Source organism: Sphaeramia orbicularis, chromosome 17 (assembly GCF_902148855.1).
Source record: "Sphaeramia orbicularis chromosome 17, fSphaOr1.1, whole genome shotgun sequence".
Classification (NCBI taxonomy): Eukaryota; Metazoa; Chordata; class Actinopteri; order Kurtiformes; family Apogonidae; genus Sphaeramia; species Sphaeramia orbicularis.
Genome location: NC_043973.1, coordinates 38,019,625 through 38,037,763, shown reverse-complemented (window position 1 = coordinate 38,037,763; position 18,139 = coordinate 38,019,625). Strand labels below are relative to the sequence as shown.

Sequence of the window (18,139 nt, the reverse complement as noted above, 5' to 3'; positions counted from 1 at the left end):
ACAACAAAAAAAAAAAAACATATCGAATTAAGCAAAAAAAAAAAATCTGCCAATGGAACAAGTGAAAATTATCTTGGTAAGATTTATTGAAATAAGATTTTCAAGATCTATTGTCTAAAAATAAATTCTTATATCTCACTGAAAATTTACTTTTTAGGTGATTATGTCTTATTTTAAGTGTGATGAGATATTTTGACTAGAAATGAGAAAAATACACTTAGTAAGATTTTGATTTTTGCAGTGCTGTCAAAACTGCATGTTCATTCATGCAAAAATGTGTAAATATGTAACATGATACAAAAGACTTAGCAACATTAATTTGCAACTGTTGAGCTGGTGTGTGGAACATATTTTTGTTGTTAATTTTCAGTTATATTTACTGCATATAAGAAATTATTTCCTTGATGAACATGATGGGCTTTATTATAGGTTACAGTTGGAGAATGTCTTATTTTAAGTGTGATGAGATATTTTGACTAGAAATGAGAAAAATACACTTGGTAAAATTTAGATTTTTGCAGTAGAATTAGTTATTTTCTCTTATAATGCATGACTTTTTCCTTACTCTCGGCTTTAATTAATGATAAAACAGCCCATATTTATGGAAAACATGGGGTTTGTTGGGAAGAAACAAGGACCAAACATTCTTTTCTTGCCATTCCCTATGTGCCAGACATTCCTGCACCTGAAGCACCAGGCTGCATCGCTGACTGGCTAACCCTAGTCTGCAGATTCCTGAATTACTCAACAAAGCCCCCAAGACCCCGGTGCCACCCATAAACCGGGTTTACAGTTAATCACATGGCGGTTTAATGGCGAAACTATCAGTTACAGAGGAAGTAAACAGCACAGCCTGTAGACACATAAAATGGTGTCCAGTCAAAACAACCTGCAAACACACACCAACTGTTGAGCCTTAATATAAAGAATGTCGAATTATCAGGTGCATTTTTCCACTGATCCTGTTTGCCACTTTCAGTACATTTCACCCACCATCACCAAAAACTAGAAACACGTGGATCTGTATGCAAACTCCACACCCCTTGGATTTTTCACTCCCTGACACACTCCTCATCCCCTCCCACTCCCTGTCAGTTAACAGTATAAATATCCTACTCTCAGCATTGCTGGAATTCAGACACTAACCTGCACTGACCACTGACACTCAGGTCAGGAGAGACAACTTCAAGTCTCAAATCTCCAGAAGGGAAATATAGTCTCTTTGACACAAGCAGAAGAAGATAAATAGTACTATCCTTGCAAATATCCCCAAATCTGAGGATCATCTGCTTAAATCTTGTTTAAAAAATCTCCAAAATGTGGCTTCAGGTGTCTCTTCTGGGTCTTTTCTGCTTCACCTTAACCAGCTCAAGCCAAACTGAAAACCAAGCCTCCTTCAGCCGCTCAACTGACCAGACCGGACGCTGCCACTACACCTTCACCGTGGCCAGTCCAGAGGAGTCCAGCTGCCCCGGAGGTGCCAGAAAACCAGAGATAGATGGAGTCCTGTCCCGGCTTACCGTGCTGGAGGCTCTGGTTAGCAGGCTTTTAGCAGGAGAGGATAGTAAAAGTGAGGAGGGTCTGCAGGAAGCGTACGCACAGGTTACAGGGGAGAGAAACCAGCTGCAGGAGGAGAAGGAACGTCTCAACAGGCAGGTCCAGGAGCTTCAGAGGAGGGTGTCCGAGATGAGTCAGGAGGCAGAGGTCCTCAGGCAGAAACCCTGTCAGCAGATCCCAGGAGGGGCTCAACATGAAAACAACCAGAGACCTGCCAGTGGTATGTCCATCAGTCACAAAACAGAAAAAAACAGCCTCAAAATTCATCTTCCTAGTAAATGATGTTCACACCTTATATGTCTTTGAAAGATTATAGGTTATAAAATGATGATTAAAATGTTACAAATAATGCATCTGCTTTAATTGATTCACTAAAATAATGCAACTTATTAGATTGAATTCATTTTTGATTACTTTTGTAATGTTTTCAGTTAGGATACAAAGGTGAAAAGCAAGAAAAACTTGAAATGTTGAATTTTTTTGCTGATTCCCTGTACTGAAAGGGTTTCATTGATGTAGCCATGTGTTTTTGTGTGGTGTAATGCAACACTTTATACAGTCATGGCCAAAAGTTTTGGAAATTACACAAACAGATTCTTTACTTAAATGAGATTTATTTGCAAAAATGCATAAAGCGCTTCTAACTGTTGATCAGTGTACCTCAAATTACTACTTATTTTGCAAAAACAAACCAACTTGTGTCATTCTCATAACTTTTAGCCATGACTGTACAGAGTATAGCATTGCACTATGCAAAAGCACATGGCTTTACATTGTTTTTGTTTTTTGTTTTTTTGTGATCAAATTTTTATTTTCATTTTCATTTAACGAATTAAATCGAACAGAGGTATTTCAGGTTATACAATATTACTGGAATGAGAGCAAGAATACCAACAGTGAGCCCAAGACATAAAAATGTGTCATGAGATACCAAAGAACACCATGATAGTATCAAATTAAAAAAAAAAAAGGAAAAGTGAGAAAAAGTAAGGTTAATCACACACACACAAAATAAAAATGCATACATAACATACAAAAATACACACAACATACACACACACAAACATATATAGACAAGACAGAGGGGACTTATGGCTTCATGTTGTTGACAAAAGCCTTTCAGCTCTGTTTTTGCAAAATTTGTGGTATATTTGAGGTAATTAAGCTTTTAACAGAAAATAATACAATTAGGTTTCTTGTTAATCCTGATGTTTGCAGTAGAAATTGTACGCTACTACATATTTTTGTCTTAGAAACTATTTATTTTGCAGTAATATTGCCACTACATTTACCTCTCCAATGCTGCTTTTACATGATGTGGTTTGATTTGAGCTTTTTTCAGTTACATAGGCTGTGAAAAGTGTCCAGGTCAGGTTGCAGTTTAGTCACCCCATGTTGAGTAAAGGGATAGGAATTTACAACGCAGACCCGTCTTTTACAGCTTTGTCACTCATGCGTGCTTGTTTATGTGAGCATGATCATTTTGAAGAGAAAATACCAGTGTTTTAGGAGACCCTGCTGCACTATAGAGGCTAACAGCTGACTCACTGAGTCTTGTCTGAGATTGTCTGTGTGTTCTTTTTGTTTTTGTTTTTTTAGCTCTCCCAGACCCTGCATATAGCAATGGTGCATACCAGGAGATGAAGGCAGAAGTGACAGAGGTTCCAGCATCCCGCCTCCTTCCTGAGGGAAACCACAGCATTACAGGTAAAGAATGGAGGTTTAAAGTTATGACTGAAGAAGTATTTAGATACCATCCTTGAGAAAAAAGTATTAATATTGTATTAAAAATCAGCAGAATGCACCTAAAGCTTGAAAAGTTTAATCATTTTGCAATAAAATGGTCTCTGACTGGTTTATTATTATATATGATGTTTTGGGATTGCATTACTGTTGTAGTAATGTATATTTTGCATTTTATTTCTCAGTTTATATGCTGTTAAACTGTTTAATCTAAAAACATCAAACTGACTTGTGAGAACTATACAGTCACGGTTAAAATTATTAAACCACTCCTTGTTTTCTTCAATTTGTCGTTCATTGTTAATGCCTGGTACAACTAAAGGTACATTTGTTTGGACAAATATAATGATAACAACAAAAATTGCTCATAAGAGTTTAATTTCAGAGCTGATATCTATCCATTTTCCATGATTTTCTTGACAATAACCAAAATCTCTTCAGTTCTTACATCAATATCTATGGCATTGTACTGACAAAAACAATGCTTTTAGGCATTCCATGTTTTCTTTTTTGTCTGTTTTAGTCACATGATACACAAAAAACATTTTTTTTTCATGACTTTTGATGGTCTAAGAATTTTTTCCACGATTGTATTTCTAAAATGTCAGCTTTCCATCATCTCAGAAAAACAGGCTGGTTTTCATCTTTGCAACAACACATTTTCCGACTAATGCAAGAGGAAATTTAAAGACTTCATGTAGTTTAAAAAAGAGGAGAAATTCTTCAACTCATACAGGAAACTTCATCTATGATTCACCAAAAAGGAATGAGAGGGAAAAAGAAGTAAGTAAAGCTGTCAGACAAATGTAATGGAATAGAAGTGCAATATTTTACTCTGCGATGTTTTAGAGTAATAAAATAAAGCTACATAAATAGAAACACTCAAGGAAAAGTACATATAATTCTAATTTGAACTTAGTGCTGTATTTTTTTTTTTTTTAATGTTAGCAGAACCAATAGGATCTTTTTGTCTTTTAGTCTGCATTGGTAATTATTGATTATTTATTGCTGATTATTTAAATGCATTTATTCGTAGTTTCTTCCAATAATCTTGTCTTTGTACACTGATTTATTTATGTTTGTCACATTGCACTTTGGATGTGGGTTGGTGTCTGCGGTAAGCTGCAAATAAATTGCCCGTATGGCAATGTTTTTCAACCATGGGGTCGGGACCCCACATGGGGTCGCCTGGAATTCAAATGGGGTCACCTGAAATTTCTACTAATTCATTAAAAAAAAAAAAAAAAATTACTGATAAAAAATATATATATGGTGAGTTGAGAGAAACAATCACAATCCATAAAAGACACGACCAACTGTGAAGCTGAAACTGCAGCACTGTGGTATTGTTTATCTGTCAAATGTTCATTGTGGTCGGTTTCAAATGCTGCAGCTCTTTCATAATTCATAGTTTGAGTTCTTGTTTGTTCAGTATTAATTGTCCTCCTTGTAAATCCAAGCTGGACTGACTGTACATATTCTGACCAAGGAAAATAAAATTCTCACTTTGTGCAGTAATCTACACCTGGCTTTTCTGCCTCCGTCCATAATAACATACATTATATAGACTAAATGTCGTCTAAAATTAATGTTTATTTGCAACATAGTATAGCAAACTATTACATGATCAAAAACAAATTAGTTTAAGCAAAAAAAAAAAATAAAAAATCTCTGTTTTGAATGTCTGGAGTCACCAGAAATTTACGATGTTAAAATAGGGTCAGGAACCAAAAAAGGTTGAGAACCACTGCCGTATGGGGTACATAAAGTTTTCTGAATCTGAATCTGAATCTGAGCAGAATACCTTAATAACATTCCAACACATTTAATGCTTCAACCACCTAAAATCGACCTTAAATAACCCTAAAGTTTGTCTTCTTTGTCTTGTAGGCTGTGGTGAGCTGCAGTTTGTGGGAGACCCCGTGTTGCACAGAAAAGCTGACAGTATTACAGGGAAGTATGGAGTGTGGCTGCAGGATCCTGAACCTGAAGGCTCTCATTACACCAACAACACCGTGTGGCGGATCGACGCAGTGGGAAAAGACGTTCGGCAGGTCTTTGCGTATGAAGACATCAATCAGTTCTCTCGTGGGTTCCCTATGAAGGTCCTGGTTTTGCCCGAGCCCATAGAGAGCACAGGGGCAACGGTTTACAGAGGGTCCCTGTACTACCAGCGTAGACGTAGCCGTACACTGATCCGTTATGATCTGGTGTCTGAGAGCCTGGCATCACGCCTGGATCTGCCTCACGCTGGCTTCCACGGGCAGTACCCTTACTCCTGGGGTGGTTACACTGACGTCGACCTGGCAGTGGATGAGCAGGGCTTGTGGGCCATCTACAGTACAAACAAGGCCAAAGGTGCAATTGTAATCTCCCAGCTGGATCCCAAGAGCCTGGAGGTGAAGAAGAGCTGGGAGACCAACATCAGGAAGAACACAGTGGCGAATGCTTTCATGGTGTGTGGTCGTCTGTACACGGTGTCCAGCTACACGGCACCCAACACCACCATTAACTACATGTTTGACACTGCGACCGGTGTGGGGCGGGCTGTCGCTATTCCCTTCAAGAACAAGTATCGTTACAACAGCATGGTAGACTACAACCACGTCCAGAGGAAGCTGTTCGCCTGGGACAACTTCCATATGGTCACCTATGATGTCAAACTGGGCCGGGTCAGCAGCTGAAGGAGACGTTCAAGGACTTACAGTGTATCGGACTGTGCTGATGCAAGAGCAAATGAATACCAACGAACACATAATCCTTTGAATTAGTCTCTGAACTGAGCTTGGTTTTTTTTTTTTTTTTGCATGTTTTTGCATCACAAAAATGTTTTCTATGACTTCTGTAAATAAGATGTACTATGTTAACGCAGAAATATCCATATATCAGATTAATGTGGCTGTTAGATACACATTTCAGAATCATTATGTTGATTAAAGTTGTGTTTGTGTTTATAAATGTTTGTGTTATTTAATTTGCCAATAAAAAAATGAGAAAAGCAAACATTTTGTGTTGTTGTGATGTGAATTTTTTCAGATTTTAGTCCAACAGTGAGTCTAAAGTTTGTAAAAATCCATTATCCAGTAATAAAAGAAGTATTCAGATCCTCTACTTAAATAAAATTACTACAATGGAAACATAAAAGTCTCATTACAACTAAATGCAATTTTGTTACACAACTGGTGTCATGACAATAAAGTCTATTCTATTCTATTCTATTCTATTCTATTCTATTCTATTCTATTCTATTCTATTCTATTCTATTCTAAATGCCCCGCAAGAAAAATCCTATTTAGGCATAAGTGCAAAAGTGAAATTATTAAAAAGTATTAAAAGTACTTAATAGGTCCCTCTGACTGATATATTTTTCTATACAACTTAAATACATTCTTAAATCTGAAGGATCAGTGTGTCTCTATATCCTCCTGAGACCCAGCAATACATTTTTGTCCTCTGTAGGGGACAAAAGTTTGACAGTTTTACTTAAAAAAATACTGTCTATCGCAAAGGACATTCCATTAATAAATAAATAAATAAATAAATAAATAAATAAATAAATAAAATTTTAAAAATGTATCTGAAAAAAACTGTTGTATTATGCAGGTTCCAATCAAAACAACTGTTTAATGTAAAAAAGCTAAAATTTTCACTTTCCCCGGTCTTAGGAGGATATGTCATTGTTGTTTCTGCTGGAGGTGGAGGTAGTGTGAACAACTTTCCAACTAATTTTATAAACAGAGACTGTAGAAAAATATGAAGACTCGTCACATGATAAATGGGAGATGAAAGAAGAAAACTAATTTCTGATACACACTGTTTTTTTTCCTGTAATCTTTGTTTTTTGACGACATTTAACATATATACACATATATGAACAACTTAGAGACATCTTAAATGTGACCCAACTGCACCATCAGTTAGAAATACTCAGTTTAATGTTTGCTGATGTGTTTCAGTTTTATCTGCAATACAGAAAGTAGCTAAAACTGCCAGACAGTGTAGTGGAGAACAAGGTATCATATTTCTCTCTGAGGTGATGTGGAGTAGAAGTATAAAGTTCAATAAAAATTTAAATATTACAGGAAAGAACAGAATTGCACTTCAGTATATATACACTTACAGTTACTTTCCTCTCAAATGATAAAAAAGACATATATTTGATAAAGAGTAGGTGAAAATAATCACGAATGATTAAAAACACAAAGTGAAATATTGATATTAACCCTTTCATGCATAGTGGTCACTACAGTGGACAGTTATTCTACAGCTGTTCTCTTGTATATTCATGGATTTTTTTGTTTTAGTTCCATATCAGCCAACACAGTGGACACTTATGCACCATCCCAAACACTGCAATTCAGACCATTACTGAAACTTTGCTCTTCTTGATAAACCTGATCTGCAGTGACATGTTTTAATGTAAATCAATTGTTATTTCTTAGACAAAAAGATTTTTTTTTTGCATATTACCTCCATGAAGTGAGTAATAACTAGCATTAGAATATGTTAAAATGTGAGAAAACATCAGATTAGCAGCATTAAAATGTTTTTATTTCATTGTTTTCATCTTACTTTCTGATATTGGGTTGTAAACACATTTCTTTACTTCAAAAATTAAATGCATGGACATTATGTAACTCCATGAAAAGAAAAAAAAAAAAAACTCCATCACATTGGGTTTTTTTTCATGCCTAAGGAGGAACAAAAACACTCAAGAAAAAAATTTTGACTAAGGTTTTCATAATTCATGCATGAAAGGGTTAATTTACTGTATCTTAGGAACCACTGACATTGTGAACGTGCTCCACTAACCTCTGACTCTATAACAGTTCTATAAGGTCACAAAATGTTTGATCATCAGCCCTTAGAAAAAAAAAAAAAAAAAAAAAAAAAAAAGTTTTACAGTTCCATGACATTTTTCTGTTGCTTTGTGTATGGTAGGTTTTCCAGAAGCCTTCAGTAGTCACTGGTGGTCATATCCTGGTTGTGCACTGCCCTCTGTAGACCAATGGCTGTAACTGCATCATGCATACACACCTACATACAGTGACAAAACCTGTTTGCACCAGGAAAAACTACCACTTTGGCTTTATATAAAGATTAAAGCAAATCACAGTAACTAAAACAAGTATTTAGCTGAAACTTCTGTACAGCATGGTTATAAAAAAAAAAAAAAAAAAAAAAGATGGTAGCTGGCATTTGGGTTGAGCACTGTTTAACGTCACTGTAAGAGGAGATGGGGCAAATTATAATGACAGTCAGGAGACAGAGCAGCAGCTGATGGAAACTCGTGCAAGTGTGAATTGACTTCCTCCCCCACAAGAGTTCCTACAAATACATTAAACCCACAAAACCACCAGCCTCGGGGCACTACATACTGAGATGGCGATTAGATCAAGGCCTGTTGTTGTTTAAAATTTCTCATAAACTCATAAGTGTTTTCTGCACATCAACAGTGAGTTGGTTTCAAAGGCACTTTTTTAGTGTTACAGTTAAAATCTGCTTTGGTTTTTGATTTGTGCAAACAAGCTAAAGGCTTTTTTTTTTAACCCATAAAGACCCAGTACAACTTTTGTGACAGTTTCCAAACAATTTTTTCAAGATTTAACCTTTCTTAAACGATTTATCTCCATTTATTATAATATTATCCTTTGTCTGGTTGTGTTTTTAGGTGAAAATCGGGTATTTCCATATATTCAATTCACTAATCATGTAAATGTTCATAAAAGTTCTTTAAACCCTTAGCTGAAAATGGTCCAACTGGACTTTTCTTATTTTGACTATAAAATATGCTGTGAGTGAGTCTGTTTTGCCCATTTTTCCAGAGCACTGTTTTCCCAGATCTATCAAAATCTAGTATTTATAATTTACTATCTGTTATAATACTGCTAAAATGGCTTTTTCTCCAGGTTCTAGAACAGACATGAATGAAACTACCATAATGACCCAAAAAAAAGGTCTATAAAGTGTAACGTCTCAAGTTAGAAACCATTGGAATTTTTCCAGTTGCACAAATAGTGAAAGAGTTACAGCTATCCAAACTGCATATACACAGGGTGTGTCAGCGATGACACGTCAGGTTTTAAAGATTTAAATCAGAAACAGAGAAAAGTGAAGGAAAAGAAACGTTTTCAGGAAAGATATCAATAACTGAATACAAAAACAAGTGTTTCCATCTGCTATCATTTATCAAACTCCATAGACTTTACTGGTGAATCAATGTTGTAGAAGTTGACGGTGTTTCCACGGTAACTACAGAGCCTCTGAACGTCCAAATGGGTCATATTTGATTATCATGAAAAGATGACAAACTGTATTTAACACCAATTATTTACATGTATTGATAGGATTAGTGGATCAGTGGTGATTAAATATTTTAGATCAGTAGATGCTTTTGGTCACCAGTGGCTGTTTGGGTCTTTATGGGTTAATGCAAGAGAAAAAATACACATGAAAAATACACATAATATAACAATAGTCAACTATATATAACATGATCCAGTAATTAATCATAACTGTGTAGCATGACTGACATGCACTCATGCAACATACAGATCCACCTAATGTTTCCAGTCTGCTATCCACAGTCCACTGTAAGCCCTGTTGAGTCTTTCCCCTAGTCTCAGGAGCAAAAGGTCCTGCAGGCAGTCCCAGGTCACCCATAACCTTTCCACAAGGCTGTACTGGCAGTAACCCATGGCCAGGCCAAAGCCCACATCTGTCACATAATGTCTAGCGAGTAGCAGGCGGGACAGGCTCACCAGAGTAGCCCAGCCCACCACCAGGACCCGCATGGAGTCTGTGTCCACCAGCTGGGCCAGAAGGAACCGGGCACACATGGCCGCCCGGGTGGCATGGCCCGAAGGGAAAGAATATCTCTCCACAAAAAAGGTGGAGAGGATGTCAGAGCGGTTCTGGGTAGGTCTACGACGTCTGACCAAGGTCTTCACCACTCTGACCAGCATGAGGTCCAAAAGCAGAGCTGGGAGGAGGAAAGAAAGACATCACAGACTGAAAACACAACATATTAACCTGTCTGAGTAACTATCTACAGACAAAATACTTCTTCCATGTTACTGTTTGTTCAGTGTAGTCTTTGACTTTCACTGAGTTGTGATTTCAGCTCTTCAAGGGTTTATCCAGCTATAGATGAATGCTGAATGCATCACTGCACTCACCAAAAATCTGAATATTTATTTTAAGTCATACAGGCAGGATTAAGGACATCTCAAGGAACTGCACAATCTAGTTTGCATTTTTTTTTACATATGTGATGTGGAAACCTGAAGCTGCCAAGATTGAAGGTTGACTTTTAGGGATGCAGGAAACAGCAGTGGCACATAAACTAGAGAAATTCACAATATTTGCATAGAAATAGTGTATCTTTCATTGGCAGGGAAGGAGAATTTCTATTAACCTTGAAATCATTGTAGATTATAATGTCTTTTTATATGACAGAAGGAGTCTTTAAATATAGAACCAAAATATAGTATTGTAAAGTCTTTAACCCTTTCATGCATGAGTTATGAGAACCTTAATCAAGATTTTTTCCTGAGTGTTTTAATTCCTCTTTAGACAAGAAAAAAACAATGCCATTGATTTTTTATTTATTTATTTATTTTTTATGAACCTATTTTTCATGAAGTTGCAAAAATGTCCACTCAGTCGGACACCATGCATTTAATTTCTGAAGCACAGAAACATGTATTTACTGACATACTGTGTGAAAACTATGGAATATTTTTTAAATGCCACTAATCTGATGTTTTGTCACATTTTAACATACTCTAATACTAGTTATTACTCACTTTATGGAGATAATATGCAAAAAAACCCAACTTTTTGTTTAAAAAAACCCTGTTAATTACAGTCTAATAATAATAACAAGCAACTGATTTACACTCAAACATGTTAGTGCAGATCAGGTTTATCAAGAACAGCAAAATTACAGTAATGGTATGAATGTCAGTGTATGGGATGATGCATTGTGTTGGCTGAGGTGGAACTAAAACAATAAAATCCATGAATATACAAGAGAACAGCTGTAGAATAACTGTCCACTGTAGTGACCACTATCCCAGCCAGCATGTCCATGTGGGCCCCAGAAGGGTTACATTTGGGCTGCATATAAGGGTCCCATGTGGGTTTGTCCGCAGGTTCCATGGTGACCCCACATGTGTTTGCCCAGATCAGAATCAGAATCAAAATTAGAATCAGAATCTCTTTCTTGTCATTGTACCATGTACAGCGAAACTGAGGTAAAGCTCTCCATTTCAGTGCAACAGTTTACAGACAGACAAAAAACATCAGTAAAACAACAACAAATATCAGTAAAAGGCACCGTTATTTACATTAAAAAATAAAAAATATTGCAAACTAAGATATTTGTAAAACATAGAATTTAAGTAGTGCAAATAACATGAGAAGTAGTGCAAATGACATGAAAGATAAATATTGTGGGATAAAATAGTGTGAAGAATAAATAATATGAGATATTCAGGTCTCTGATTCTGATTCTGATCTGGGCAAACACATGTGGGGTCACCATGGAAACTGCGGACAAACCCACATGGGACCCTTATATGCAGCCCAAATGTAACCCTTCTGGGGCCCACATGGACATGCTGGCTGGGATGCATGAAATGGTTAAAGACTTAAGGACAAAACCTACAACAATGATCTGCAGCATTATGTGATGTACTTTTATACAATGTAACTTGCAGAAAAGCTCAATATATTGTATTTTATTTATTTGATTTCCCCCCCAATATATTAAAATAGTATATGAGCTTAATATTTTAAAGAGAATTTCTCCCAAAAGATCATCGAAACTATGAATAAATTCGCTTGTAAATTCCAATCCAACAGCCCGGGACCTGATGTGAAAACTGTCAACGAGGATAATCTGCAGATGCAAACACGCAACTGCGCGTGTCGCGTGCATGTCCGTCAGATCCCATCAGCTGTGGCTTAAAGAGGAAAACTTTCCATGGTTGCGCTGTAGTTGTTTTTCGGTCACGAGGACGCACACACAGTCTGTGGCTGGACTAATGCATTATTAGACGCATGGGGAGACTGGTTGGGTTCATACCGAGCTATTTTAATATCCATTAACGTTACAGAGCAGACCTCAATAAAGCTACTCTGAATAACTTCACATTAGACTTGGCACAAATGTGCGTAATAACGCAGGGGATTTGGCCGCTGGTAAAGTGGCGTTAAGCGTAACTCCGCATAAACAATGTACAGCTAATTTACGCACTTAATGTTTATTTTACGGCCGTGAGGTTAGATTATGGTGAAGGATTATGGCTTTAAACCCGGGATGACAAAGAAAAAATAGAATAATTCAGACTAACATGTCATTGTGTTTTGGGAAAATGTCAAAAGGATGTCATCAACTGGCTGCAAAAAAATACATCTGTTTACACTGTTTAACACTGTCAAAGTCACCAGAGACTATATAAAACATTATAAATGTGCATTTTAGGTAAATAATATGAAGTGATGGTGAGTGACAACTTTAACCCTTTCATGCATGAATTGTGAGAACCTGAGTCAAGAATTATTTTTTGAGTGTTTTTATTCCTCCTTAGCCATGAAAAAAAAAAAAACAATGTGATCGAGTTTTTTTTTCTATGGAGTTACAAAAATATCCATGCATTTAATTTTTGAAGTAGAAACGTGTTTAAAACCCAATATCAGAAAGTAATATGAAAATAATGAAATAAAAACATTTTTAATGCTGCTAATCTGATGTCTTCTCGCATTTTAAGATATTCTAATGCTAGTAATTACTCACTTCATGGGGATAATATGCACAAAAAAAAAAAAAAAAACTCTTTGTCTAACAAATAACAATTGATTTACATTAAAACGTGTCACTGTAGATCAGGTTGATCAAGAACAGCACAGTTACAGTAATGGTATGAATGTCAGTGTATGGGATGATGCATACAGGGGTTGGACAAAATAATGGAAACACCTTAAAACATCAACAAAATATAATTTAATATGGTGTAGGTCCGCCTTTTGCGGCAATTACAGCCTCAATTCTCCGAGGTATTGATTCATACAACTTGTGAATTGTTTCCAAAGGAATTTTAAGCCATTCTTCAGTTAGAATACCCTCCAACTCTTTTAGAGACGATGGCGGTGGAAATCGACGTCTTACTTGAATCTCTAAAACTGACCATAAATGCTCAATAATGTTGAGGTCTGGGGACTGTGCCGGCCATACGAGATGCTCAACTTCATTAGAATGTTCCTCATGCCATTCTTTAACAATTCTAGCTGTATGGATTGGGGCATTATCATCTTGAGGTGAAGGTGTTTCCATTATTTTGTCCAACCCCTGTAAGTGTCCACTGTGTTGGCTGATATGGAATTAAAACAACAAAACCCATTAATATACAAGAGAACAGCTGGAGAAGAACTGTCTACTGGAGTGAGCTATGCATGAAAGGGTTAACAAGAGGTTGTATAAAAAATAAAGCACAAACTAATTTGTGTTTTTGACTTTTTTTTTTTTTTTTTGACCGCTGCAGGGTCATGTTTTATCCTGGTGCCATTCCTGATAAAACCAAAATGAAAAAGGCGACACACTTTTGCTCACCCAGGACCAGATTGAACATGATCTCTTGCTCCGCCACATTCTCTCCACGGACCAGAGTGTACATGGTACCGAAGAGCCAAGGGACGACATGCCCGGAGAACTCCACCAGTCGCACCAACGGCCGTATGCTGCCCCACGAAGACTCCTCACAGGCGCACACCCCGAGGCGTTTGGACAACCACAGATCTATAGCCAGCAAGAACCGAAGAGTTATAGTAAATATCGGCTGGCTCAGGCTGACGGAAAAGTCTTCAGTTTGTGCTCCAGAGGAAAAGTAGGAACAGCTGGAGCCCCTACGGCGGGTATGGCACTCTGAGGATGCCCGGGTTCCACACGCAGCTCCACGGCAGCTATTCCTTCTGGATGTTGATGATGATGAAGACATTTTTTATTTGGCAATGTCTCTTCAGTAATTTATCCGCAATGTTTACGGTCCACTTGTTGGTAGTAAACAGTTTAATCCTTGTGCGCTCTGATGCAAAATCTCTAAACTCTACTCCAGATAGAATTTACCAGCTCAACAGTGGACCGGTCTGGTCACGTGGCTGATAAATTACACAGTGGGAATCTACTATTATTAACATGCAGTTAAAGATGAGTTTTGGGTTACAGTTTTGTCTTTAAGGATTACATCTGGGATAAATAAGAAAAAATAAGATATAATAAAAAAAAAAAAAATGCGTAAAATATCTTAATGTCATGTTTTTTTCTAATATTACTGGTTTATATTCCATTGGATTACAAATGCAGCATTAAAGTAAAATTGTGATCCTTTCTAGAAAGTTATCCCAGGTTGAAAAACTTGCAAACAACTGCGCCTATCAATCAAAACCGAGACCTGAACGCACCATATATATTACGCACCGCGTGGTCTGATGTGCTGGCCTATGCAGTTCACAATGGATGCTTATGTCAATAAAGTGGCGCACACAGAGGGGGATGTTTCCGCCTCCTGTCTCTCTTTTTCTCTCTTTATCGGTTATCAGAGCTGCAAACAGACGTTCACACCTCTGCTGAATATGCCCGGACTTCTGCTCGGAGATGAATTTCCCAATTTTGAGGCAGAAACCACCACTGGCACAATTAAACTTCATGATTTTCTCGGTGATTCGTAAGTAGGCAGTTTCATTTTTATTAGTGAATTTCAGGTGCACATCGGAAGTTTAGTGCACACACTGTGAAGAGTGAGTTCCTGTTAAATCTCTGACTTCTGCTTTATACTCTCTTTAATGTGAAAAACTTTCAGTATAATATACTATGATGGTAGGTTTAGTTTGCATGAGCTATGATTAAAAGTTGCTTTAATTTTATTCCACACACACGTTTATATCAGTATAAATGTGAATTTTAAAGACCTGTAAAGTGTTAAACTCACTTAAAAGCATCACTAAACTCAACAAGTAAATCTGAAATCTGTGACCCATGTTATTAGTGCACAATCACAGTGCTGACCTGAGGGGAAAAAAGCCCCTCATCATCATTTTACCAGCATCAGGTCACATCCTGTGGGTGACATATGACGTTGCACTTTCACCCTCACGTTGCTGGAATTAGTAACCACAATGACAACAGGTATGAGCTCAATGAGAGGAACCTACGTCAGAACAAAATCTGTCAGTCTTCAGCATATTTTTGGTAATTTCCGTACATATTACAAGACAGTGACAGTGACAGTCACAGTGAGGACAGTGAGTCAACAATCTGAGGTCAAATGTGGTCTACAGGGTCTGTAAGGTTCACCTCTGCATGAACAGTGAGTGCACCTGCTTTGTTATGTACCATGAAGTAATAACAATAACAATAACAATAATAATAATAATAATAATAATAATAATAATAACAATAATACATTTTATTTAAAGGCTCCTTTCAGGACACTCAAGGTCACTGTACAAAGTTGTTAAAATAAACAAACACAATTAAAATTACACATATACATATATAAAACACAGGTACATAATAATAAGTAAGTAATAATAAGTAATGGTACTAAGTAATGATGTTCAAAGGGATAATGTGTCTGGATCAGCACTTATGTTGTAATGTTCTGAAAGAGATATTCTTCTCACCTAACGTGTTTTTCTTGTTTTGTTTTTTTTTTTTAAATTTACTTGGATTTAGGTTTTTTTTTGTTTGTTTTGTTTTGGTTTTTTTTGCCACTTATGGGTAAGGAACCAAATATGGTAACTTTATTGACCTTGACTTTCTACATAACAAAAAAAAAAAAAAAAACTGAAAAATTTCACGAAAGTAATTCAGTCTTGTTATGTCCTCCAATAGCACACTAAGGTTGAAATTTTAAACTTTAGAGTATCTCCATGAGTGTCCTATAAAGGGTTAACCCTTTATCGGCCAAGTGACTATTTTTGGTCATTTCCGCACATATTACAAGACATTGGCAGCGACAGTTACAGTGAGGACAGTGAGTCAACAATTTGAGGTCAAATGTGGTCTACAGGGTCTGTATGGTCCACCTCTGCATGAACAGTGAGTGTACCTGCTTTGTTAGGTACCATGAAGTAATAATAATAATAATAATAATAATACATTTTATTTATAGGCTCCCTTCAGGACACTCAAGGTCACCGTACAAAGTTGTTAAAATAAACAAACATAATTAAAATTACACGCATACATATATAAAACACATAGGTACATAACAATAAGTAAGTAACAATAAGTAATGGTACTAAGTAATGATGTTCAAAGGGATCATGTGTCTGGATCAGCACTTATGTTGTTGTAATGTTCTAAAAGAGATATTCTTCTCACCTAACATGTGTTTTTCTTGTATTTTTTTTTAATTTACTTGGATTTTTTTTTTTTTTTTTTTTGCCACTTATGGGTAAGGAACCAAGTATGGTAACGTCATTGACCTTGATATTCTCCACATAACAACAAATGTTTTGAAACATTTCACAAAAGTAATAAAGTCTTGTTATGTCCAATAACACACTAAGGTTGAAATTTTGAATTTTAGAGTATCTCTATGAGTGTCCTGTAAAGGGTTAACCCTTTATCGGGCAAATGACTATTTATGGTCATTTCTGCACATATTACAAGACATTGGCAGTGACAGTTACAGTGAGGACAGTTAGTCAACAATCTGAGGTCCAGTGTGGTCTACAGGGTCTGTATAGTCCACCTCTGCATGAACAGTGAGTGTACCTGCTTGGTTAGGTACCATGAAGTAATGGTACTAATGGAAGGAATGATGTTCAAAGGGATCATGTGTCTGGATCAGCACTTATGTTTTAATGTTCTAAAAGTGATGTTCTTCTCACCTAACATGTGCTTTTCTTGTATTTTTTTATTTACTTCTTGGATTTTTTTGCCGCTTATGTTAAGGAACCAAATATGGCAACTTCATTGACCTTGATTTTCTACATAACAATAAAAATTTTGAAACATTTCACAAAAGTAATAAAGTCTTGTAATGTCCAATAACACACTAAGGTTGAAATGTTGAATTTTACAGTATTGCTATGAATGACTATAACTTCCTCTGACCTAACCCGACCCTTCGAACCTTCCTTTTGGTTCTGTTTTCATCCAGATGGGGATCCTGTTCTCTCATCCCAGAGATTACACCCCTGTGTGCACCACAGAGCTGGGCCGAGCCGCCAGACTCAGCAGTGAGTTCAGTAAAAGGAATGTCAAAATGATCGCCCTGTCCGTGGACTGCATCGAGGATCACCACGGCTGGACCAAGGTGTGATACCTGACTGATACCACACCTGAAAAACGCAACACCACATGACCAGGGCTGTCAAACTCATCTTAGTTCAGGGGCCACATACAGTCCAAGTGGATCAGACCAGTAAAATAATAAAATAATAACCTATAAATAATGTCAGCTCCAAATTTTTACCCCGCCCCCTGAAGGGGAGGCAAGGGGTATTGTTTTTGGTTTGGTTTGTTTCTTTGGTTGTTAGCAGTCTAGCAGCAAAACTATTGGTTGAATTCCTACCAAATTGGATTTATAGATTGCCAGTGACCCAGAATAGATGTGATTACATTTAGGTCAAACTGCAAATTTTTAATGAATTTTTAAAATCTTATTTATTCTTTCATTTACTTACAATGGTCAAAATTTCACTTGTCTATAAAAACATCAATTTTGTTTCAATTTGCTTCAAATTTGGCACATATATAGAGGCAATTGATATGCTGACATCAGCACACACATAGACATGATGACATCAGCGGGATCGATGCTAAAAT

At 36.7% G+C, this 18,139-nt stretch overlaps 3 protein-coding genes across 4 annotated transcripts in view; 2 read left to right on the top strand and 1 right to left on the bottom strand.

The window, feature by feature from the left end:
- Positions 1-1,149: 1,149 nt before the first annotated feature.
- On the top strand, positions 1,150-6,297 carry LOC115436541 (myocilin-like). Its single transcript, XM_030159407.1, has 3 exons — positions 1,150-1,777; positions 3,157-3,264; positions 5,191-6,297. Exons 1-3 carry the CDS (start codon positions 1,318-1,320, stop codon positions 5,982-5,984), a joined length of 1,362 nt encoding a protein of 453 aa, XP_030015267.1. The 5' UTR covers positions 1,150-1,317; the 3' UTR covers positions 5,985-6,297.
- Positions 6,298-9,675: 3,378 nt separating this feature from the next.
- The window catches only part of LOC115436546 (phospholipid phosphatase 6-like), a 12,763-nt gene continuing 4,299 nt past the window's right edge, over positions 9,676-18,139 (bottom strand). The window contains exons 2-3 of one of the 2 annotated variants that reach the window (XM_030159415.1): positions 13,916-14,101; positions 9,676-10,282 (exon numbers count right to left, since the gene is read on the bottom strand). In XM_030159415.1, the coding sequence (XP_030015275.1) occupies positions 9,861-10,282; positions 13,916-14,101 (608 nt within the window). In that variant the 3' untranslated portion in view covers positions 9,676-9,860. Of the gene's footprint in view, positions 10,283-13,915; positions 14,520-18,139 lie in introns of those variants that run through there. The other variant, XM_030159414.1, reaches the window with a different exon arrangement.
- The window catches only part of LOC115436548 (peroxiredoxin-6-like), a 7,638-nt gene continuing 4,397 nt past the window's right edge, over positions 14,899-18,139 (top strand). Inside the window, exons 1-2 of the mRNA XM_030159417.1 lie at positions 14,899-15,026; positions 17,472-17,627. Of these exons, the coding sequence (XP_030015277.1) occupies positions 17,472-17,627 (156 nt within the window). The 5' untranslated portion in view covers positions 14,899-15,026. The remainder of the gene's footprint in view (positions 15,027-17,471; positions 17,628-18,139) is intronic.